At 35.7% G+C, this 26438-nt stretch overlaps 1 protein-coding gene across 5 annotated transcripts in view; it reads right to left on the bottom strand.

The window, feature by feature from the left end:
* The window catches only part of RYR3 (ryanodine receptor 3), a 195150-nt gene extending 172208 nt beyond the window's left edge, over positions 1-22942 (bottom strand). For all 5 annotated transcript variants that reach the window (XM_041459923.1, XM_041459925.1, XM_041459924.1 and 2 more), the window contains exon 1: positions 22817-22942. In XM_041459923.1, coding sequence (XP_041315857.1) covers positions 22817-22867 — 51 coding nt within the window. In that variant the 5' untranslated portion in view covers positions 22868-22942. The remainder of the gene's footprint in view (positions 1-22816) is intronic.
* Between the last annotated feature and the right edge of the window lie 3496 nt (positions 22943-26438).

Below are 26438 nucleotides of genomic sequence, written 5' to 3'. Positions count from 1 at the left end.
TGAGACACGATGGTGTGTAATGACATGACATCAAATATCTTCATCATATGATGAAGGACAGGTTTTGCTGACTCATAGTGAAACCAATCACAGGCTTGATGGTTGTCATGTGGTGCAAAACTGAGCCTTTTCCCTGCCTGTAGTGGAACTCCTGTGCAGCATATATATGCAAAACCTCTAAGCATTTCTGGTTATACTGCAAGAATGCCTGATATATCCACTAGCCAACACACTGCTATGTTATTTTAATATAAAGCTAACTTTATTAGCAACAGCATTTATATGAGAAATCAGAACAAAGCTGAGAAAGCAGTTTTGTGCATGTTTTAGTGCATGAAGCTCCAAATTATATAGTAATTTACATGATAAAACATGAAAAAAAGCTTTTTCCTGCAGAAAATAAGTGTTATCATAAAACTGTTGCCAAAGCTTTGCAGTATTTACTGAGAGAATTAGAAATGCTGTGCTTTATAAATGGAACAATTCAAAGAGGTTTACATAGTCACACAGGCAATAAATATTTCTGTAAGGTCTAGGAAGGTTGGACATGGATTTATATGTAAAATCAACATAAACAAAATTGAGCTGTGCATTTTGGAAAGATATTAACTAATCTTGTAATACACGCCTGATATAACTCATGAACAGAGATCCCCTAACAGAGACTCCCTAACTTTCCAATCCTGTCTCACAGTAGCTGGGACATCAGATTTCTTTCCACATGACTATTCTGTCACTGGTTTGAAATGGAGTATAAAAAAGTCTTTGATGGTTCTAGTGAGTGTTAGAGGAGTTGTAAGAGAAAATTTTCTGATTATAATAATTTGAGAATTATTTAATAACACCAAAAAAAAAATTTTATATTAAAGGAATAACACTCTTCAATGACAAAAGACAAAATATTTAAGTAACTACAGAGTCATCTGCTACAGCTAGCACTATAATCTCATGGTGATTATATGTAATTTATAGAAATAATTGACTCAAATTTCTAAAATAGCACTTATTTTTAAATGTATTGCATTATCTGGAAATCATTTAGGACATAATGAAAAGTTGACATTTAGGTTTCTAAGCCTGAAGGTACTTAAAATACCTTACTATATTTTAGTGAAACATTCTTCAGGGAGACTACACCATTAAAAAAAGTACAATCTACAATTCCAGTATTCTAAATGTGTGAACATTTTATGATTTTTAAGATAAATATTCACAAATAATTTTTTTCACATAAGCCTATTCTAAACCTCACATCTGGGAAAAAACTTACATTCCATAAACCTTAACACATTCAGAGCAAGAGTGACTTCAGCAACCTTCATGGAATAGCCTTCTTCTTAGTCTTAATTTAAAAATAACAGTACAAAACAATTTGTCCCAATATAGATCTCACTCTGCACTGGATAACATATACTGAGAATTTAAAATAAATCCCATCTCCTGAAATAAGTGCTTCCCCTAAGAGTTTTTATTAAACATTTCAACCTTAGCACCACAGAACTGACCTTGCTGTTCTCAATATGATGAAAAAGCTTGGCAGTAACAGAGGTCTGTACTGCTTTGCATTTGAAGATATTCCTGCCTCTCTTGCTCCTACAAGCTCCTGCTTCTCTTTGTCTCCCTTGCAGAGATTTCACAATACGTTTTACTTAGATTTCTTTTGTTTGCCTAAGAGCACAAATTCAGTGGCTTGATGGGCACTTTTCTACTTTTTGTATCAAATGTACATAACTATACTTGTCTCCACAGTTTCAGTGCTAATCTCATATTTTAGTGCCAGTGCTTTTGTCTGAGTAAGTATATTACTTTAGTCAGTGTTTTTTATTACCAAATCTCTTTCCTGTATTGGAACTGGTCAAGCATGATAATGATCTCTTTTCTGCTTCCTATCTTCCAGGTAATATATTTCAGATGTCAGTCTCCTCTTGGCTTTCACCAACAATTTTGAAAAAAACACAGACAAATAAATAAATAAACTAATAATAAATATTCAAGACAGTGAATTTAATAAGATAATTATGATATTTGCATTACATTAAATTTTATCACATAAAGTTTGATTAATGTCACAAGTGCTATTTACCAGACAGATGTGAAAGACTGAATTTTTGAATTAAGACTGTCTGTAGTCTGAGATTCAAGCACACCAAACATAATCAAATGTTGTTCTGAGATTATAACTCTTTGATGTAATTACAAATAAAAACAAAATCCAAGCACCATCACCACTGCCAACAACAACAACAACAACAACAACAAACCCCAAAAAACTGACAAAATACATATGGATAAGTGAACTGAATTTTCTGTTCTGAATTAGGAAATTCTGGAGACCAGAAGTGGTATCATTTGCAAATCTATTGTGGGTTATGTGTTATCTGGGATAGGAGAAAGAGAAATGTAGCTAAATTGAATATAAACTTTGTGCTTCAATTATTAAAAAAAAACCAAACTCAAAACTACCTTACTTAGGCTCAATCTCTTAAAGATATTTTGGGGTTTTTAAAGGCTATTCCAAAATTAATACTCAGAGGACTTTATGTTCTACTTTCCTTCCCTCCTCTTCCTTGAGGTTCTAATAACCTCAATTTTAAATAAAATTCTTTGTTCAGCAAACTTAAAAAATACTGCAAAAAATACGCATTCAATTATCATTAATTCTACTATACCAGTGTAATAGATACCAAATTAGGGGATACAAAGAACAAGTCAACTTTTTAATACCTAAATAAAGGATGGTAATAAAACTGCTGGTCCCAGTTTCCTCCCTGTATGCCTGAAAATATTTACTAAAAGCTATTTTACCCCACTGAGGAGTAGAAGTTACCTGTTTTCACACACAGTAACACACAAATCTCTCACACTGTTAAAAGCCTGGATAAAGAATAATCACAGTGGCAGAGAAGCAATTTCTGACTATGTTCATTTTTTAGCCAATGAAATATGTTTAGTGAAAGCTTATACTAAAAATATAAAGGAAATATGTATATCATCATTTCAGAAAGGAAAGTATACTGTGAGAATTTAGCACAAAAATATTGTAGTTAATTTAACAAAGCAAGATCCTGAAAAAAAACAGAGTATGACTCAATTCTGTGAAATCAACCTGCACTTTTTTGGTCAGTGATGGCCACAAAGAGTATAATATACATTGTATTTACATTTTAACTGTTAAACAGAGGTATATATCCCTGGTCCTGGTAGTGCAACCACAACTTCCCTCAAATGTGCTATTTTTGACTCAGAGAAGACTGGACCCTCCTATTCTTGCCCATCAGTTTGTGCAGCTTGTCTGGTAGGACATGTAACCAATTTCACTTCACTAGCAAATGGCTGATGCCACAGTTCTAGGGGGCATTGAATACTACATTCTCCAAACTTAGAGTTTCAACTAGGAGGGCAATTCATGCTCCCTGAGAATGTTCTAAGTAACAAAGACAACCAATAATTCAAAGTATTTTTTGTGTGTTTAGTAAGACCCAGGTAAAGAGAAGTGGGACATATTTTAAAGGTGCAGTATCCAGAGTACTACATGTAGTACCATTAAAGACTGGTGATTCAAGCAAACTACAAAACAATTTCAGCTATAACAAAATATGTGCAGTTTTCAAGCTGTGCCAGTTTTTCATAGCTACATTTTTGACTAACAAGAAAAAAATAATTCTGAATAACAAATACATCAAAAAAAATTATACCATCTATTGTGACTCCTATCAGAATAGCAGCATAGAGTTTATTTCAACACAGAAGGATATGAAGGTTTCAGGCAAGTTGCCAGGATTTCAGTATGGCTTAACTGTAATGAGTAAGTAATACTACAGTGAAAGTCAAATGGAAGTGTAACCAGAAGGACTAATATGAGATTAATTTAATGACCTATTAGGCTGCCAATACTTGATTTCTGCTTAGGAGAGAACAGATATATAGAAAGAAAAACAATAAAATCAATATTCAGTATGCACCAGACATAAGACTTCAACATGAAACATAACTTTCTCTCCCTGGCTATACACAGACAGCTGACTGCAAATAACTGAAATTCACAAAAATGTATATCATTAGGTTTTGGATCAAATTATTTCAGAAGCAGTTAAATCAGTGGTATAGCTTCTGATATGTCACTGTGGTTTATAATGAACATCATTACTTTGAGGAAAATGGTAAGTATTCACCAACCTTCCCCCTCCTTGGACACTCCACAAATTACCATACCAATCTAAGTCACTTATCTTAAAACCATTCTGGAAACTTCCTCAAAGTCTTCAAATGTACAGAGGTTACTTTATATCTCTTGTACCAGGGTGAAGTGCAGAACTCTTTGCAAAACCCTTGTACATTTCTTATTAGAAAACCTATATTCTCTAGTGTATTTTTTTTCTTTTTGAATGTGAGACTTTTACTTCAATATGATTCATAAGAATTTGTCATCTTTTCTCTTCAAAATTTATTTTATTCTAAGAAAGAGAACGGGCACTCCTGTGTAACTTACAGAGCATCTTTGTCACAGCACTGTTTCTTTTCTAAAGGTCACAATTATTTCATCATCAATTCATGCAAGAATATTTCCATACTCTTAATACTTTGTTTCCCACGTCCTGCACTTCAAATGTGGCAATGGTACTGTTCCTGAAAATTGTGAGACTACAGTCTGACTCATCTTAGTATTACTTTGTCCTAACAAAGTAATCCTCTTTCTGTATTTCTCCTCTTATTCATGGGGAAAACATGAAGAATTATTCTGAAGTCATTGTCATCCTACACCAGAGGATCAGTTGTGCCCATACTTAACAAAACCTTACTTGGGGGAACTTAGGGAGGAAAGAAAGACAGTTAAAAGGAGACTGGACTAAATTTAACATTGAATAAGATTTTTCTACAGATTCTGAAAGAGTTAAACTGGATATGGTTACCATGGAGCTAAGACTCCCACAGAAAAAAAATTACAGCATTTTGAAACATTTGTTGGAAGCACAGGCAGACAAATAAGTGACACTGTATCACTTTCAGGCTTAATTAGGTCACTTAAATTCTACCTGCAAGTGGAAGCTCAAGGGAGGGATTTTTATAGGCTTTCACTGACTATTTCAGCCATAGCCTTTCTAATTTAGAAATCTTTGACTGAGAACTGCAGGTAAGTTTCTTGGGCAATGGAAGACATGAACATATTAATTCACTTTCTTATTACCAACAATGGTTCCAAGTGAACTGAGGGGCTTGGTTTAACTGTGAATGTAAAAAAAAACCCCCAACAACAACAAAACAATAAAAAATAGAACAGAATGCTGACTTTAATCTTTCCTCTTCTTAGTAGGAACTTCATTTCTACTCTTGAATTTGATTATGTAAAAGGCATTCCATGTCTGAGAGGATTACTGCCTCTCAGTAGCTGGGCACAACACTGACTTTTGTGAATATGTTCGTGTTTTGTCCCAGACCTAACTAATACATACTCTAAGAAAAGAGGAGTTTCCAGCTCTAAAGCCATGGTAATAAGGATATAGTCAAGATTTTAGGAATTTTTAAAATAAACTATTCTATTATTTGTTGAAGTATAGCAAGTTCTGCTCTAATGCACACAGATTTCATGTTCTAGCCTGAATACAAGTTTTCACCATGGGCTCTCTGAGCACAAGTCATTTACCATTAGGGCTATCACAATTTATCCTTCATAAACTCAATGATCAAGAATGCCATTCCTACTCCTCGAGGATAGTTCTCAGTGAACAGAAATCCGGCTATGACTGTAAAGCCTAGTTTAGAGTGTTTTGGCTTATAGAAAACTACAGTGCTATTCCTAAATTTTTCCTTCTGACTAAGCCTTAAGGACCATTCTCTGGCTGATTTTGTCTCAGAGGGTACATTTCGGATAAATTCCTGTGCCATATAAAATATTAAGCTGGGTGAGAAAATACTGTTAGAACTAAGTCTTTCAGTGGTAACTCGTAATCTGTGTAACAAACTGCTTGGGGAAAGTGGCTGGAAAGCTGCCTGTGGAAAAGGACCTGAGGGAGTTGGCCAACAGCTCTCTGAACATGATCCGACAATGTGCTCAGAGAGCCAAGCCAGTCAATGGCATCCTGACTTGTATCAGAAATAGTGTGGCCAGGAGGATCATCGCCTTGGACTCGGCACTGGTGAGGTTGCACCTTGAAGACTGTGTTCACTTTTGAGCCTCTCACTACAAGACAGCGAGGTGCTGGAGCATGTCCAGGGAAGGGCAAAAAGGTGATGAAAGGACTAGAGAAGTGGCTGAGAACGCTGGGGTTGTTTAGCCTGGAGAAGAGGGGTTTCAGGGGAGAACTTATTACTCTCTGCAGCTCCTTGAAAGGAGGCTGGGGTGGGAATCAGTCTCTTCTCCCAAGCAGCAAGCAACAGGGCAAAAGGAAGTGGCCTCAAGATGCACCAATGTAGATGTAGATTGGGTATCAGAAAGAATTTCTTCATTGAAATGTTTAACAAGCATTGAAATATACTGACCATGGAAGTGGTTGTGACATCACACCTGGATGTATTTAAAAGGTTCATAGGTGGAACATGGTTTAGTAATGAACACCGCTTTTCTAGCTTAACATCTGGACTCAATTTTAATGGTCTTTTCCAACCTTGATGATTCTATGGTTCTTTCCTATGGTGCTATAAGGAGAAAGCATATTTCTGGAACTACTTCTTTCTAAATTAAAATTAAATTTCCTTCAATACTAAAATGTGATATTTGAAAAAACACTCTTAAGAGCATGAAAAGCAGTATTGCAGTCCTCTCTGTCTGATGCCAATGTAAATAAAGACTTGTGACTACCTGAGCACCTGACATTTCACCAGTTTCTCTTAGGCAGTACACAGAAATTGCACTGGCAGGAGATCACACTCAGCATGAATCTAGGAAATATACTGCCCTGTACCTACCAGAATCTTGCCAGAAATACCTTGGCAGGCCAGAGACTGTTTTCAATAGGCAGTACACTTGATATGCTGGGGAATTTTTTTAGCTGTATGTATGTAGGCTATATACCTCCACTTTGTCTCAAGGCTAGAGAATTAACTGTGGCTATTTAATTTACGAACATAGTCAGGGATTTCATAGACTTCAGAAGAGGTTTAGATACATAGCCTGTCTTCTTTTTTCAGGTTGGTATCTAGGTTGAATTTATATTACTTAACATGTTTTAATATGGCCTTGCTATGAAAGGTGAGCAAGTCCTGGGAAAAAAAGAGGAATTTACCAAGTCACTGTCCAAGAAGTGGTTGTCACCAATGTTTGCAGGAGAGTGAGACAGCAGGAGTATAAATAAGGGACAATAAAATTTTAAGGAAACCAAATATCCAGTCACATGAGAGTAAGCTAAACAATCTCGGTCTACTTACTCCAGAATAGACAAACTGGAGAGGGAACAGAATTTTTCTTTATAAGTATATTTATAAATTACAGTTGGGACACATTCAAAAATCTATAAGTACATAAAAATATTTAAACTGAAAAAATGAAGGAATATTGCTAGATTAGTGGACTAGTACCCTGATAAAAGCAGCAGGAGAAAAGATGTAATTAGCTCTAAAACTGAACCTCAGTTCAAAATTAATTCAATTACTCAAAAAGTTCTTCCCAGTCTTCTGTTCTTGTGATGCATAAACAAATGTTTCCACATTAATTGAAAGCAAATTCAAGACTAATCTCAGAAAAGATAATTCAGATGGATGCTATGTAAAAATAAGGTGAACCAAAAGACTGGAAAATCTCAGTGACTTAGCAAGACTGAAGAAGAGCCTATGAACATGGTCTGTGAGGAGTAATGACAGAGAAATTTCAGCATTATCAGCAAAGTGTCTTTATTGTTTTTTGTATTCATTCCATATTTAAGAAAATACAGCCTTGGTTATTTCTGAATGTAGATTCCACTCTGAAGCTGAAGAAAAATACCTAACTACTTGTAATTTTCCATTAAAAGCAAGCAAACTCCTGGTAAGACCCACAATTTTGACAAGCCATGCATACAAAAATTAATAAAAAGCCTGCATTTTCTTATAACTCCATGATAGTTCTTATGACATCAAACAACAAGAGACAGCAGGACAGTTGTTCTCACTCTGTTTTTTACACCCTCAGGTAGAGGTAAAGGGGAAATGGGTATGAACTGTGTCAGTCTCTCCTTGAGAATTTTCACTACTAATGCATATTCACAGTGACTGAATATAAAAATTCTTTGTCTCCCCAGTCAACTCCACACCCAAATCTCCTTTTTTTCCTCACTATGATATTGCTACCCTTCTTGTAGAAGAAAAAAATCCATCTCTGTGGGATAATTGTACCTTAGGCTTTTCCTTCTTATCCCATCCCAATTATATCTTTTACAACTCCTCCTTCTGTTTTCCGCAAAAGTTAGATTTGTTTTGCAGATGCAACAAGACAATATTTACACAGTTGCGAGTGACACTGATTATTCATTTCAGAGCTGTGCAAGCCTGGGTGCCTAGTAGTATTCTACAAATCAAGCAGAGCAACTATCAAAATTTTTACTATTTGTATTTTAGCAAACTAGGGAATTAGTGTTCATTGGCTACAAGTTGCATAGTTCTCTTATTTATTAGTATTCTATCTCATGTTGATTAATGATTCTCTCATTTCCCACGCTGATTACTCCATGTGCTCAGGCTTTCTCTTTTTTTGAGTTGGTGTGTTTCTTGTTCCAGTGGTCACAATCTCCCCCTGCTGGAATTACCTTTTAGGCAGTCGGAGCCCGTTTCAGTGCAGTTGCTGGGTTGGGTTTATTGGTTTCTTCCTTACCTTGGGAGCTCTGTCAATTCTATAAATCCTGCATTTATAGAACATGTCTGTTCTATAAATCCTGCATTCTTTGTGTCACTTTCAGTGGGCATCCGACTTCCCAAGCCTTGTTAACCTCCTGCTAGGTCTGAGATTGCTGAAGCATGTCCAGCTCTGTACCTTAACAAGGCAATTCTACCATCAAGTAATTTGTGTTTCTAACTCATGGACATCACTTGGAGCTTGCTTGTTAGCTGCTCTCACAGATTAAATCTCCCTTCTTGTTGATTAGGCTTGAAAGCATAAAAAAAGTCAAAAATCAAAGAACAACCTTTCTTAAGGGGATATTCCACATTTTACAACAATTAGTTTAGATGCCATCCCTTCAATCAAGCAAATTCCATTTCTGTTAAGTTTGTGGTACTAATCACAAATGCCCATCTACAAAACATTCAGGTTAGGAGCTTGTTTTAGGTTTTGGTTGGGGAATCATCTATAATCTCCCACAGATGGCAATTCCCTGCAGAGGTAACCCACTAGAATTTTCTGATTTGTTTGAATGTTTGTTTGTTTGCTCTTGTGGTTTCACCTGTTTCATTTAACTTTTATTTAACACCTTCATTTTGCAGTGTAGTATTTAAAATGTGTGATGACTCCTCTTCATACTGACCATTCCTTGTACACTCATCTACAGCCTGTCCATCCACACATCTACTTTATGTCAGGGAATGCAGTTTTCCTGCATTTGTACACAAGTAGATCCTAACCTTTAGCTGGATGCAACAAAATAAAAATCAAAACTATTCAAAAGAAAAGCAAAATAGTTTCTTGCTGAGAAAGTCTGTACATTTGTGTTATATCACAGGTACTCTTTTGTTTACTTAGATTAAAACCACAGTTTGAATAACAGCTGCAAACATTAAGAGAGTACTTCAAAGCACATTAATTAGGCTAAAACAGGGGTTTTAATCATGGCTCACTTGAGATGGTTTAAGATAATTCTTTCAAAATTGGCCATCATTAGATAACTGGACTGAAATTACTACTTCTCATTGCAACACGAGAAGTGCTTGTTCACTTCTTTAATGCTGAGTCAAATCTTAATGTAAAAGGCATAGAAATTAAATATCCAATTGGATTTTTTTAATTGAACCACAGACGCAGTAGATCTCTCTTTCTGCATCTACAGGCTCTCATATTTAGTACGTCTACTTTCTAATTACTATTTAGCAACAGTACACTCTCATCACATATAACTACAAACAACTGACTCTTTACACACAGCTATAACATTTTATCAAGTGCTACATATGAACCTTACACTAACTTGTAAATGGCTGAAAACAAGACCTGCAGCCAATGATTCAAGCACAGCTAATAGTCACAAGAGCCCTGAAAACTATGTATGTGCTAGACACAAAGTGACCAGAGTGAATATGCGTATAGAATATGGTAACAGGAGAAGAAATACTTGGGAAGAAACAGGTGCTGTCATTGTTTCAGACCTCTATTTTAGGAGAGATGCACATTGCTCAGCATTGTCTAAGACAACATTTCTGCAAATATTGTAACCCTTCACCTTCCATATCCCCATCCCAACCCCCCAAATGCTGACAAATCAATTTGCAATTATCCTATAATAAAACCACTAACTTCAAAAAACCCAAACAACAGTCATATGTACCAAGAATCCTGACTACTTAAATCTCTGCCTTAACCAAAGGCAGGCATAAGTTATTTTTGGGATGCCGTCTCAATCAAAGAAAATTGCACTTGCATGGTGACATGGTCAGATGGGAGCTAAGTCAGCACTGCTAGAAGCTCACTACTTTTGCCATCTTTGTACAATATTACAGGGTCACAGAATTAACTAGGTTGAGATCATCGAGTCCAGCCCATGACCAAACACCACCTTGTCCCTGGCACCAAGGGCCACATCCAGTCCTTCCTTAAGCACCTCCAGGGATGGTGATTCCACCACCTGCGTGGGCAGCCCATTCCCGTGCCCAAACACCTTTTCTGTGAAGAACTTCTTCCTAATGTCTTATTTCTAGTTTCCAGAAAATAACAACGATGTTTTTGCCTCTGCCCTCTGCAGCTGCATTTAAGAGGAACAGCTCTGTGACTTCTATTGTAACAACAGCAAGCAGTTTTTATTGTTGCTGTGAAAACATCTGGCTTAAGAAATGACAGAAAGTGAAAACAGAGTACACAGAAGCTGATATCTGGTTCTGGTGTTCTGATATAGGTGCAGCTTGGATGATAGGGTGTTTCCTTACAGCAGTAGTGCTGGAGATTTAAGGGATGCACAGAAGAGACTGGGTATTCTTAAGTAATGTTGCCTGGAAGTAGCCTGAGGTCAGGATAATCTTCCATCAACTCCCATGTTATCACTGGGTGTCTGTCTAGTTTGTTTTAGAAAAACAAAGAAAAGAGACAGAGATGTGAAAAGATAAAAGTAGTAATTGGGATACAGTTAAGTTGCATGAACACATGATAGAACTGTGTAATAATGTGATTAATTTTCTAAATAGCACTAGAAATATTCTATAGATGTCATGGAGTATCTGTAGCAGAATATCACCCTTCTTTTTTTTTCCTTGCTGATTTCTGCTCCCCTTCCCCCTCCATTTTTTACATCATGGTGAACACATTTCACCCTTTAGAATGTTGGGATTTATGATTCTAAATGGTCTTCATATTGGCAATGGAAAGAAAGGTCATATTACCACTCTAATTAGCAAGTTAAGCTTCATAAACTAGCCCTTATTTTGTCAGTGATGTTATTTAAGCTTAAGGTCAACCTTGAGACAAGCTGGCCTGGGAAGATGCCTGGTAGGAAAAAATGTGTCTTTTGAACAATAAAAAACTTCAGCCATGAAATTCAATTCACGTGCTCCGAATTCATCTAGAATCTTCCACATACCACCCAGCTTCCTGAATTTCAAATAAATCACAAAAAATCTGTACTTCCTTGTTCAGCATCTCTCAAAGTTGGTGTTTTTTCAACAGCAAGGCACCAGTGGATACATTATTACAGCTTACTGCTTGTGACATGCAAATATCAGCTATGACAAGAAATAGCAACTATACTCTGGTTAGCAGTAAAAGGTCATCAGTAACAGCTTCTGTAACTTATCTGCAGTTAGGCTAGCTAGGCCATTCACAATGAGTCATCAAATGTTGGCTTGTCAAACAAAAAAATGGACAAAAGCCTTAGTAAGAAAAGCATTTTCCCTGCTGATAAAGTTCTCTTCCTTAATAAAGATTTTTTTAAACATTATCAATATATTTTCATATTTTTGTATCAATATATTTTAAATGCAGGTGATGTCCTTTTTTTCCTCTTTGGGGGAAACTCTTTACTATCTAACTCAGCAATCAGTGTGTCTTCTCTACTGGAAGAACAATCTGGCTGAATAAAAAATATTTGCAATATATGGCATGTATTGTAATGCATTGTTTTGGACCTTGCCATTTATTTAGGGCTAACTGATTACTGACTTAACTTCTCTTAACTTTCACCATGATACAAGCATACCACACAGCATCATTCATTTTGTGCATAAAGGAGATCAGATGCAAAATGTATAAATGAAGTAATTCTGAAACTCAGGCTGATTTGTGTGATTAAAGCAAAGGGATTCTTCTCCAGGCCAGCTTTGATATACTAAATTTTTACTATTTCACACATGAAACTGAAGCAACAATGGAAATGTTCACATCACTGGTGAAGGATATAATCCCATGTACTATCGAATAACACTGTCATATTCCCTTCTGTGAAAATTTGTCCACTAAGCTTGTCTTTGCAGTGCAGCTTAAAATCACTATTAGAAAACCATTAGTCTTGAAAGAGAGTCATAATAGTTGCTGACTTTTCTTTCTATTATAAAACAAAAATTTATATTAACGTACTACTCTTATTGAAGTTTTTTTTGTAAATTCTATTATAGTTGTTTTTACTATATATGTACAAATCAACTTTTTTCCATCTTTACAGAATCAACATATTAGAAAAAAAGCTTTAAACTGTGCAAGAGACACATCAACATCATTATTTTACAAAAAGATATATCAACAACTTTATTAAGAGAAACATGAGAAGAAAATATTATGGATCTAATTAGATAAAAAATCAATAAATAAAATAAAAACATAATCCAAATATTCTAAACTTGGCACAATACCTGGCACAATATGAGATGCAATGTCACTTAATTGTACCGGTGGAAATATTTTGGATCTGTACAAGATACAAAATTTTACCTCATTCCATTTCATGAAAGAAATTTTAAAAAATTTAGGGATATCTTGATCAAAACTACAATAAACACAGTTAATAAATTTTGAATAAAACCAGATACTTAGGGCAAATATGGAAAATCAACATTCACCGTGACTGAAGGAAGAGGTGTTGATTGACAGAATTACTTTAAAGAGTTTTAACAGGAGAAATTTTACTAAAATTTACATATTTAACAAGGCTTTATTTAAACTTTCAAAATAATAACCAATGATAAGTGATCCTTTATAGTCAAGAATTGCTCGAAGGGTTATTATTGAGATGCTACTGGGTATTCAAGCACTCAGCTCTTTTATTGACTCACTCAACAGAGATAGATTAAAGATGGGGCCAGATTGACATTGCCTTAGAGAGTTACCTAGGATCCAGCATACTACACAGAGAAAGTTCTTAACATTTTTTGTAAGCTTTGAGTTAGATTTTTTTGTTATATTGTGTAACAAAAAATTAAAAAAAACCCAAACATTTTTTCAAAAAAAATCTACCATCCCAGCTGACACATGAGTTAATCAGCCATGAGAAGTACTAGTCACCCTCAGCCACTTGTAACTTCACCTATACCAGATTACCTGGAACTATTTCCATACATGGTAACAAAGTAATTAAAATAAACAAAGATTTCCAACAGATCTGCAAACTTCACTAAGAAAGCAAGTAAGTAATAACTGACAAATTTTAGAGAAAAGATTTTGTGTCTGCAAATTAAAAATATTAATATTTTCCAATGCATTTAAAAATCCTCACTCTTTATTAATTCTAGTATATCAAAGTATTTAATAAAACAAAGGGCAAATGCAAAGACTTTAATGAAGGTTTTGTACACAATCATCATTAACTTTCCACAGACAAATCAGAAAACCAGATCTTATAAATCCTTATTAGCATTTAGTCCTGTAATGGTCAATATGAATGCAGCGAAAAATCTTTTCCCCTGTGAATGTTCTTCACAAAACATTACCTTGCAGCTACAAATACAAGCATAATATACATGATTAGCCTGAGGTCTTCCACATTCTAAACTCTACTTTTCCCAGCTTTGACCACATAGAAACTACAATGTCTATTGATTTTGAGTTCTTAAAAAGTGCAACAGAAATGGATATGCACTTGAGAAGACAGGCTGGTAACTTGGAGTTTAATACTGAGCAGTGGGGGTTAATTTTCTTTCAGTCAGAATGTTAACTAACTGTATCACTATTTCTATACAATCTTCATCAGCTTCCAAATTATGCAAACTACTGGCATTAAGTATCTTTAATATGTATCAGGTGTATTAGTCTTCTGAGAATTTTCCATATACAGAAAATATGAGGCAATGAAGTCAATGAACATCAGATGGAGTCTTGGGAAATGGGAGTCATTTGGCCTTGGGCATTCTAGTGAATCATCTGGGACATTAGCACTAGTATATATTCTAAGCTTGATGATCCTTGTACTCCCATTTGTATGTGGTACTGCTGATGTAGTTCAAAAGCATGTTAAACTACCAGTGCTATAAATTAATTATGCATCTTCTGTTAAAAAGGTTTTTTCAATTTGCAAGTTGAAATTTTATTTTTTGTACAAGTAATTTTAAAATATTTTATTTAAGCTTCAATTCTTCTGTATTACTTTGTTATTGAAGAGATTTCAAATTGTTGCAATTGTGTCAGGGGAAGTTGGTTTTCTGGCACAAGATATCAGAGAACATGGTTGAGTGCTGAAGTAGCTGGAATACTCAAGACTGACAGAGATGTTTGCTGTGGACTAAAAACAGCTCAGGCGTGTGCTGACTACTCAGCTCACTGAGGAACTAGCACTTGCTTATTTGGATAAAAGCCCAGTAGAAGGAACAAACTTGATGTTACTACTGAATCTTTCACCTTATGTTGCTGATGTCTCTACCGTTACTTCTGCTGACCGTAGCTGACACTCCCTCCCCATGGATGAGATGTGCCAAAAGAGGGAGCTGGAAAAGGGCTGGTCACCAGCTCCTATTCACAGCTGATCCCCGTCTGTGGAGATTGAGCCTTGACTGGCAGCAGGTGTGCCGTGACTGACAAACAGCTCTGGACGCCTCATACCTAGACACTACCACAAGCAGATTGAGCAGATCTCAATTTTCCTATAGGCTTTTGTAATTCCAATGCATATCCCAACCTTGAACTATTTTAGACGCACCCTGTCACATATTTGCCATTTGCACTTCAGAACATCACTGTAATTTTCAGAAAACATGTTTCCAAAAGCTAGCCAAGCACATCAAGTATTTGGGTGGAAAATATTTGCTGAAATTAGAACACACATTCTCTTAAAGTAATATCTGATGCACAATTTTAGATCTTCCAGCACAAAGCCCACTATATCCTACTAAGTTATAGACAGAAGGAATGGTCTGGTGATGTTGTCATGACATTAAAGACAGAATATAAATTTAAAATTTCTATATTGAGAAAATAAACCAATTGAGGTATACATTAATACCTCACATTTTCCTTCTGAATGTTTTAAAGTGTATTTATGTTACCAATTATTTTTTTAATTGAGATGATAATTTTGCTGCCTTTAGACATCTGTGCCTATTATATATCTGCTGTGTTACTATATGTCATTTAGAAAAATGTGCATTTTGTCTATGAAGTCAAGAGATGCAGAACTTTTAGCTAGTGTTCTGTTATTGAATTCAATAGCTTCAAAATAACTGCATGCCAATTTTATTTTTCATCTCTTCCATGACTGCAACTCTGTTTTAATTTTCAGAATGTGTAGCTAATGCACCTGGCAGCATTTGGCTGTGTGGTCACAGCACTGCCATGGGAACTGAGAAGAGGCAATATTCACTGCTGGATTTCAATATGAATCATACCCAGTTAGTATGGCATGGCACTAGAGATCAGAATACCTACTTGCTGCATTCTATAAAAATGCATAACATCACTAACAAATTCACTATTTATTACTGAAGATATTAATTTAGACCCCAAAAAACAGACCATGAGCAGAGGACAAATCCCTACAACAACCACCAGTGTGGCTAGGAGGAAATAAGAAATATATACTTGGGTATTAATTTAGGATTATTGCCTGGTCACAAATCCTATCAAAAGGCTTTTCAGTCACTAACATTCTAAGGCAAGATTGAAGAGTTTTGCATGACTGTAACAAATTTGATGTTATTTCTGCATCAGCATCAAATAACCCCAGAAATATAAATGGGGGAAAAAAAGAAGGAAGGGAAACTAACAAGCAGTTAGGTAGATCTATCCTAGAAGTCAAATCTATCATGAATACATTTAATCTCACAAGTATTTTCTAACAATACACTGAATTTTAACACTGTAGTATATACACTGATTTCTTTTTGAAATAGCATTTTTAAAATTTATGCTGTAGAAAACCATGATGTTGAGTTCATGTAGTGTAATGTTGCTCTGATTTTAATTGATGTAGACTGGTCTGACATGAAGCAGCTTGTTAAAGTGGAACTTGCTACATATAATTACATATATTCTATTGATATGGTATAGAGTATATCCATACATATATCACACATATATGTACTATGATTGTATATTGTTTTACAGTGCATTTCTGAATTTTACTGATCTACATTCTTGTAGAAAAAAAATAGGATTGCTGCCTATTCTATAGATCCATGCTAAATAAAGCACAAGAAATGTCTCAAGGAAACCAACCAACCAACCAATGTACCGTCTCAAGATCAAGGTCAGGAACTTTTGGAAGTGTATTCCTACCTTCAATTTGACAGACGGAAATCTGCCTTCACCTCTGATTAATCATGATGCAACTCTTCATTGTTCACTGATTTATCTGTAAAATCTCAACTTGCCTTTACCTCTTTCTGCTCCCCTTTACCTGATCTAGTCTTCCAATACACCATCACCCAGAAAATGCATTTTTCCCAGATTATTTATTACAGTTGGGTTTTTTATAAACATCAAACCACTTTCATTAAATTAAACATAACAAATTACTGAAGTATTTCCCTTTCCATCTAAACATGGTGCAAAGAACTTTTTCATGCCAGAGGCCTACACATTTACATTTATTGCATTCCAAAAGAGAAATTATTACAAATTAATTGAAAGGCGGTTATAAATATCAAGTAACTACTCCAATATGTTTGGAGGTTAAAACACACACTACAGTCTGAAACAATGACTGTTGTCTTTATACTGTCGTAGACCATTTGCTTAAAATTCTGGCTTGAAAAGAGGTTACAAATAATTACACAAGATTTATTCTTCATTTTATAAAAAATAAACACAGCATATCACAGCACACGATGAACTGGAAATTTTGTCATATTCTGAATCTGTCCTCAATACAACTCTACTTTCAGCAGGGAAATAGTCCTGAGCAAAGGATGACAAAAATATTGTGACAAAATAGTGACAAAAATATTGTGACAAAATAGTGACAAAAATATTGTGACAGAAATATTCATAAAATTGAGAACACATGCAGGAAGTAAAAGTAGCAATTGAATGAATGAAAACAAACTGAGCAACATTATTTACAAAGAAGGACACTACAAATTCTTAGAAACACAACCCAGGATAAATTTACAATATTAAGTATTACTTCCATGGTAGAAAATGAAGGAAAATAAGAGTGAATGTGAATAGTTGTACTGGTGATAGCCTGAAGTTTAAGAAGGAAAAACAAGTATATTTGAAAGACTCTTTTTAAATAGAGGAGGAAACATGGTGTAGTTTTTTTTTGGTTTGTCACATAATTTTTGTTGTACTATTTAAAAGCCTTAGAAGTATGGACTGCTACCCAACTACAACTGCAGCAATAGGATCAGAAGGGGGAGATTTAACTCATAGAGATGAATAGATAATAGATACAGAAATATTTAACTCAAAAATAACTGAACTCCTAATACACACCTGCTCTCAGAAGCAATTCAAGATTTATATAACATTCTTTATTTTTACTTCTTTTTTGAAAGGAATTGACTGACTAATGAACTGCTGTGTCATGAATTGCAGCACATTTCAGTGACAATAGACAAAATGTTCTAATTAATTTGAAAACAATATAGTGCAATACACACAGCTGTTCAAAAAGCACACAGAATTTGTTCCAGCTCCCTTAAAAAGGGCATCAGGAAGATTCAATTGATTTTATCTCAAGGCATTTCCTATCCTTTCTATGCTTTTCTATAAATTCATGCACAACTCACTGTGATCAGTTTCCACATTTTCCCACTTTTTAATTAAGCACTGCTAAAGACTTCTCTCTAGAAATATCTTCCATTATTATTTGGTATTTGGACATTTGTCCAATATATTTGTTTACAAGTATTGGTCTGATGGATATTTTATAGGACATATCTGTGCTTTACTGAATCAAACCACAGAGATCTGTGCTACAGAATACCAGCATGCAGTTAGTAACACAACTATTAGATACAAAGTTGGACTACTAAGGAAAAATTATTTTCATATTTCCACTTCATATGTTCTCTGTTATGTCCCTAGAGGTACACCACTAGGAACACAGATTTGATGTATATCTAATATACAACATGTATTAGAAGCATCTAAAAAGAGCTAGCTTTATGCCACACTGATCCCTGATAAACTGAAATGGTTTGGTACAGCTCTTAGAATAGTTTTTAAGAAGCATCATGACATAATCACTTTTTATATTTACATTTGGCAACAGTGTAAATGATTGGGGGGAAAAAAAGAAAATCTAGTTCACACTATACCTGACAGTTCATATTGTAAAACAGATTACTTCCCATCTCATTTGTAACATCTGAACAGTAGAAGACCTCATTTTCAAGAGGTATAGATAGGAATGTGTACTCACAAATAAATTTGTGTATGAGCTGCTCAATCCTCTTGATTCTGGGCAACAACTCAATACACAAATGATCCTAAAAAGATCTATAAACTCAGTGTGTAATTTTGCATATATGAACTATCTCGAAAAAAAATTAATTTTTTTTTTTTTTTTGCGTCTTTGTAACAACAATATTTTGCTATTTAAGCATAATAGATAATTACAGTCAGTCTATGGAAGAAAACAGTTTCCCATTCCTATCTGTAAATTTTTAGAGTGATTGGAAAGGTTTATGAGAACACTTAAAGTTAAGTCTTTGAGAGAAGCTGTTAAAAGAGCAAAAGTTAAAGAACCAGTTGGTAAGGCCTTTATCACTCACAGAAATGAAGGACTAGCAACCAGCTGGGGAAAGAATCACACACACAGAGACACAGGTACAAAGGCATATGTACACTTATGCCCAGACACACCAGCACAAACAGTATTTAGATTTACAGAAAATGCGGCAAAATTTTTTTGACTAATGAACCATCACAAAAAAAAACAACAATAAAAAAACCAACAAAAAAGGTATCTCTATCAAAATAAGGAGAAACTCCTTCCATTAATAGCATGAACTTCAGGAAAAATAGCAAAGCAATAGACCTTTCAACTAGTGTTATCAGCATAATTAGGACTCTAAGATGGCAAACAACTTTTATATACTTTGTTAAATTTAAAGTGCTTTGGCAGGGGTGGGACTTCCCCTCCATCCTCAACCATGTTCTTAGTTACTGTTACCAAGTTACTTTTTAGGTATTTCTAATGAAAGAAGGCAAAAGCTCTTTGCTCCAAGACAGAGGCCGCCTCACATTTGAGTAATTCAGCAGCAGCAGGAACTTGTGAATAATTTCTGGAGAGGAAAGAACTCTTTCAATTCACCATAGCAGTAAATTCCTGGCAGCTAGGAAAGGCTCAAAGGAGAATGCCTTACACTCACTCATTCACAATAAGGGCAACAAGGTTCTTTCTATATCCCTCAGTATGTTATCTTAAAACAGCACAAGTAAACACATGTATTCCTACCTAACACTGCATAATGTCAGCTACATTGATTTTTCATGTATTCACACCTTAGGAAGGGGTAACAAATAAACAATATGGGTAAATCATCTAAAGAAAAGGGAAACTAAACCACAGCAGTATTGCATGTTACACACATGCAACAAGTGCTTTGCTTCTCCCTTCCATACATGACACACTGAATATCCAGAGACAAATCCAGAAGGAAACCACCAATTAGAAAAATAGATAAACAATTCCAAGCATTATTACAAAAAAGAAAACACCAAAAATTTCATAACAAAGGCACAGCAACAGGGTAGCAGTGTAAGAAAAAAATGTGTGCTTATATTTTTATGTTCATACTGAACTTACAAGTGAGGGAAAAATCCAAAACAGAAATTACACTGTATAAATAACACCTTCCTTGAAATGCTGTCATTGCATGTAAAGTCTTTACACAAGCATTGGGACATATTTGAAATGAGTACTGAAGACATACTACTATTAGAACAATGATAATGTTGTTATCCTCTCTGGAATTTGTTCTTTAGGTGTTTCTCATTCCCATTGCTGCCAAACTAATTAAATATAAGGAATGTTTTGGAACAGAAAATGACAGTAAAAAGCTTTCCATCAAATCTTATAAATGTTGCTGCTCCATAGAAACAAATACAGATTTCATCATGATGCATCAACAAGCTTCTTGACCTTTTATATGAGGAGAGAACATAAAAGTGAGACACAAAACAAAACAATGACTTAGATCTGGAAGACAAAAAAGTCATAACCAACAAAAAATTGAGCACAAAAGGACATTTGTCTTTTAAAAATTAAAAATTTTTTTGCTATTTTAGAGTTGATTCTCTTGCTTTTTAAAAAAAATGCTGTGTGATCTCTTTGAATCAAAAGACATCTAATCTTATTTTATACCTGGCCAAGAAAGAGCTATCCCCAAGACCATAAAATATCCTCTAATAATGATTTCTTTGTAAAGACTCAAAAATTAAGATAAGGATATCAACATTTTCAAAGGAAGATTCAGCTGCATAAGCCTTGGAAACATTCAGCAGCAATCCAAAAACCCAGAAAATATTTTGATTCAGAGAAGACTCTAATTGATTAACAATTTCACTACAAGAGTTCCTACGGACTACTGTACTGTATGTGAGCACAAACACTGCTTATGCTGAAATAAAAGCTGTAAGAAATTAGCACTGAAGGTGTATCACACTGTAGCACTCATATCTAATAAATGTTTCCTTTCTCGGTATACCAAGGTCCAACAATTCATCCCTTGCCCACAAAGGTGAAGGAAGTTCTAAAATGGAGAGGAGACAGCAGTAACTGATATCATTATTTAAAGCAAGAAGTAGCTAGAAATTCCAAGAGAAAAATCTAGTCCATTCCCTCCCCTGCAGAAGACTTCCTTGCACTACATGGAAGGAACACTTCTGCATAGTCTCCCTTTTGCTATTTCCAGTTTTGGCCCACACCTCTACTGAGAACTTCATTTTAACCATTGGGAAGAAGTGCAACAGAGTTACTCGAGCATGAGAATGTATCCCAGCAGGAGAAATTGCCATCTCATGTAGCGCACACACAGGCTACCTAAGAAAGGGCAAAGCTTCTCACTCCATCGCTGAGGATGGGCTGTTCAGTCAAGGCAACATCCTAGCAAGTGAGAGGGTGAAGGATATACATTTAAAGCTCCAGTCTCAGATTAAAGGCTGGAGTAATCTGCTAAAATATGTACCTCTAAAGAGTGTAGTGGAGGAATGTTGGAAAAGATTTTTCATTGTCATTATCCATCCCCCCACCCCCATCCCCCCGTGATACTAATGACACTTCATTACACCTAAACAACTTACAGCCACAGCCATCACCTCACTCCAGCCTTTATTTCCCATAAATAACTTACTCCAGATTCTCACAAATCAATCTTATAATTTCTTACTTTGGGAACTTAGCATTTTTTTATTTTAGTGACTTATTCTTCCAAAGTTGAATCAGCTCTAAAGAAGCTCGTTTCTGGAACATTATTTGTGATAAATGCAAAGTAAAGATAGCATGGAAAAGGAAGGGAATATACACCTCTAATAGCAGTTTTTCCACGCTAGTTACACAGCAACACACTCTTAGTCATGCAGGGTAAATATAAGGAGACACAAGGTGAGACATGAAAAGGATGTTATCCTCTTCCCAAAAATTAATGCATGTACACTACTTGCTTAAAAGTCCAAATTAGTTGTCATACTAGATTTGTGTAAAGCTTTAGGAAAGAATGGTGTGAGGTCTCTTTATAAAAAATTACACTCAGTGGAGGGTATTTCACTAATTAACACCCCTTCCCAAAGAAATGCTTATGTCCTTTAAAGATAAGCTTCTTTTAAGTAGAGAAAAGACCCCAAACATTTGCAGAGCCCTGACTTCAACATCTGTTGGTATTCCCTACACACAAGTGTGCTTCTGTGTGAATGTTTATCAGAAGAGGTCATCAGGGGCTTGCTTGGTTTATTCATCATTTTAAGGCACTCCTATTTGCAAAGCTTCTGTTAATGTCAGTGAAATCCAACCCAGACAGAAGTTTCAGAGGTCACATATTTGGCATGCTACATTTAGAAACCCAAGTACAAAGTTGACGGGGACGCTTCAAACACAGGGGATTACAGCGGAAATCGGTCTCCTTATACCAAACTGGCTATTGAGCAGATTCAGCGAAGAATACACCGAGACTGCATGATGCTATTAGAGCTCTTATGCTGGCTTTATTTTATCCACTGACTAAATCAATTCTGCCATTTGGCAAAGCCCAGCACAGAAATAACACTTTATTTTTAATAAGACAGAAAAGAAATAGACATGAGGCACAAAATCATGTACTACATGACCTATAAAAAGCCGATACTTACAGTTCGTAGGAACTGTATTTCATCTTCCCCTCCTTCACCCCCTTCAGCCATGGCTCTTGAGGAGTCAGCTCTGCTGAGGCTGATCGCCTCCACCGTCAGCTCACTGCGCTCTGTACTGCTCCTCTCCTATCAGTATTAGCATATAGCTAATCCACAGCCATATAGGGAGCTCAGCTAACTCCACTGCACTGCAGACTGTCAGTCAACCCCCTCACTGCCAGAGCCAACTGCGCTGCTGCTTTTCCAGCTCATAGCAAGTAATTCTCTCCCTTTTCTCTACACTGGAGGCAAAACCCCCTACTGTTAAGGTATTGCAGGAAGCATTATATGCATCACTAAGTGTTGGTTTTTTTTTCCCCTCCAGATACTGTCTGGGCAGAACAACAAAAATGGTGAAGTGTTAATAAAAGCAGAGCTTGAGCTTCCATTTTCACAGATAAGGATAGCAAATTTTGCACTGAAATAAATCAAATTCAGCAATTCTGAACCTACTGAGTATGCAGCAGAAGGATGTAATCTTGATGATCACAGGACAAGCGGATTTTGACAGCAGGTATTTTCAGCTTGCTTACAATAATTTCCATTTCTTGCTTCTCTGCATAAGCAGCTGCAAATCTGATCTACAAGATGACTTTATGATCTGAACCAACTATGTATAGTTATTTGTGCTATCTCTTTACATGGTATTTATATCTCTATCCTAGGGACTTCAAGGGCTTTATCTGTATCTTTTTAGAACTACACCTGAGTATTTATAGAAGATGGTACATATTTACTTCAGAATCTATAAAACAGTTATGTATGTTAAAATAAAACTTAAAATAACTTTAAATTCTAGTTCAATAATGAAGAAAATTGTAATTAATGAAAAATGCTGTTTATTACTTCAGTATGTGCAAATAATGAAGAGGAAAAAATAGATCAACACTAGAAAAAAATTTGATTAAGTGAAGGGAGAAAAAAAAAAAAAGGACACAAGGAAACAGAAGAAACTGCCTAGGAGGCTCTAGCCAGCCAATTCACTGTGTGATCTTGAATCTTGTGATAAGATTGCAATCACAGCTTAGCCCTACATTCAGCTCCTGAGAAGAATTACCCAAACTTTGTGTAGTCCCTGTTTAACTTGACACAGACTACCACAGGCATACAGTAATTTTCTCAATAACATATCTATGGTTTACAAAGGATAACATAGGGATAATACAGGAACAATATCTTTCCTGGGGTCACAAGGATGAGTCTAGCACGCTGAAAACTGAAACTACATGCTCTGTGCCCACAAGCTAATAATTTATGGACAACTGTCCTCTGGACATGGAACCCAATGCACACCGCTGTTCAGTCCCCCAAATTAATAGTATTCTCATTTTGCACTAATTAAAATAAGCATAGTCACAAGCCAGAAAATGAGATGCCCATGATTTTCTCTCTTTGGTGGGTGGAACTCTCTGAAAAATGTTTTATTTCACTCTGTCTTATTACCCTGAGAAAATCCATCCAAAAAATAATGCTAATCACATTACTCAGCAACAGGGAATTTCAGGTCAAAAACAACTCAGAACACTTAGTTTGTATTGTCATACTGGCTCTCCCTGCCAGTCCATCCACTTCCTTTCCCCCATCCTGCAGTTTTTGTTGGTTGCTGTGCAAGGCAAAGGCAATGTGGCAGAAAATATTTCTCTGCTGTGCCAGAAAACTGATATGGTTGGCATTTGAACATCCATTTTTGTGTCAAGGGTTTTTTTGTGGTTATTCTAACTCCAGCCATCTTTGGATCAACACTTTATCTCATTCCTCATTATAGCAGGCCCAGGGCCTGCAAGGCCTCCTTGGAGGTCAGCAGCCTGAGCTAGGAAATGCCAAGTCACGATGACTGGGCCTTAGAAGCCCCTCTCTGCCGCCTTTCGGACCCTGCTTATCTCTCTGTAAGCCTATAGGTCGCTTTCCCCTGACCCTTTCTATTGGACAATTTCCAAAACCCCTGTACGGTATAAAAACCCCTAATTCTGCCTGGTTCGGGAGAAGAGCTGTCACTGAGACCCTTCATGGAAGACCCTAATAAAGAATCCTGCGAAATCATCACACAGCCTTCTCCTCTCTCTCCCTGCATCTGCTGCTAGACACCTAGCAAGCAAAAAGAGCTGATAATCACTAAGAGCTAAAATCACTTGAGCTTGCTTGGCTGCCTGCAGCTGGGAATGGCTTGGGAGATCGGACCTGGTCTGAGCCTCCATGAGTTATCCTGGCCATGGCACCCCACCGGGCGCAGCCCAGCTGGAACCTGCCGTGATACCTCATCAATAAACACATGCCATAACAGGTCTTCCTTGTAGAATACTGTTATTCCAGAAAAAAAGCCAAAAAACCTGAGAAGTGGGGAAAATTTGCCCAAAAACGAAGCATGCCACTCAGTGGTTTTACTAAAAAGAGTAGACAGTGAGGCCTACTATGACACATGCTTAGCCATACATTTCTATTCTTTTCTAACTTACATTCTAGCAGAAGGTTTCCTTGACCAGAGTAGGCAAAGACAAAGGTGTTGGAACTAGATGATTTTCAAGGACCCTTCCAACCCAAACCATTCTATTATTCCATTATATGCACAATGGATTTGATACAGATATTGCATGGCAAAATGCAATACATATGTAAAGACACCTTTTCTGTAACATCTTAAATGAAACAATTTTTCAAGCATACTACTTGACTTTGAAAGATTATAAGCAAGAAATAACTAAAAACCTGGGAAAATAAGCACAAATGCTCAATTTTCTTCGCAAACAGAAATCAATGTCATTTAGTATATGTGCTGGCCAAATTTTATTTCAGTTATGCAAGAAGATTTCCAGATAGTAGCTTCTGAACATGCAAAGCTGAGATTAATCCACTTGAATCAAATGAAGAGGGGGAAAAGATATAACTTTTTAACTGTTTTTGTCATATGTTGGAGTATTCCATTAAAACGCTTCCTATGAAATGAAGAAAATTTGGAATGAAATAATCAGTTTATTTATACTTATATCAGTTAATATACATAGCTATGGATATCTATGCCTGCAACTCCTAATCAGGCAGATAGAAAAGGTATCAATTTTTTTTCCCTTAAGCAGGCATCAACATGCTAGGATATTTTTTTAATTTCTTTAAAAACAGAAAAAGCATATAAAAAAAAGGAATATTGGGAATACCTTGAGCATTATAACAGAGACTAGGCAAAATTCTGATTCATGTCAAATCAGTAGGTTTGGGTTTTTGTTTATAAATTCCTCTATGGTTTGATACTCATCTTTACAAAGCATCCCATGCATTGTTTTGGGAAAAAATCCTGCCATTATAAACAAAATATTTTTGTTATATTTCCTATTTTTAAAATTTTCAACTGTAATGCAAAACCATTGCATAGCACTTCTGCTATATGTTTAAGGACTAAATTTATTCACCTACTACAGCATAACGAGATACACATCATCTCAGGCCAAATTTTCTGTCTAATACTTCCCCATTGCTACAAGACTGAGACTTAGCTGTAATGATCATATATTATCACAGGGTATATATGTGTATATATATATATCTACGTGTAGATATTGTGTGTGTATATATATATACACACAGTCTGCTT

Source organism: Pyrgilauda ruficollis, unplaced genomic scaffold (assembly GCF_017590135.1).
Source record: "Pyrgilauda ruficollis isolate IOZ18807 unplaced genomic scaffold, ASM1759013v1 scaffold14, whole genome shotgun sequence".
In the NCBI taxonomy this organism is placed as follows: Eukaryota; Metazoa; Chordata; class Aves; order Passeriformes; family Passeridae; genus Pyrgilauda; species Pyrgilauda ruficollis.
Note: the sequence above shows the minus strand (reverse complement) of the source record. Positions and strands in the feature narration are given on the sequence as shown.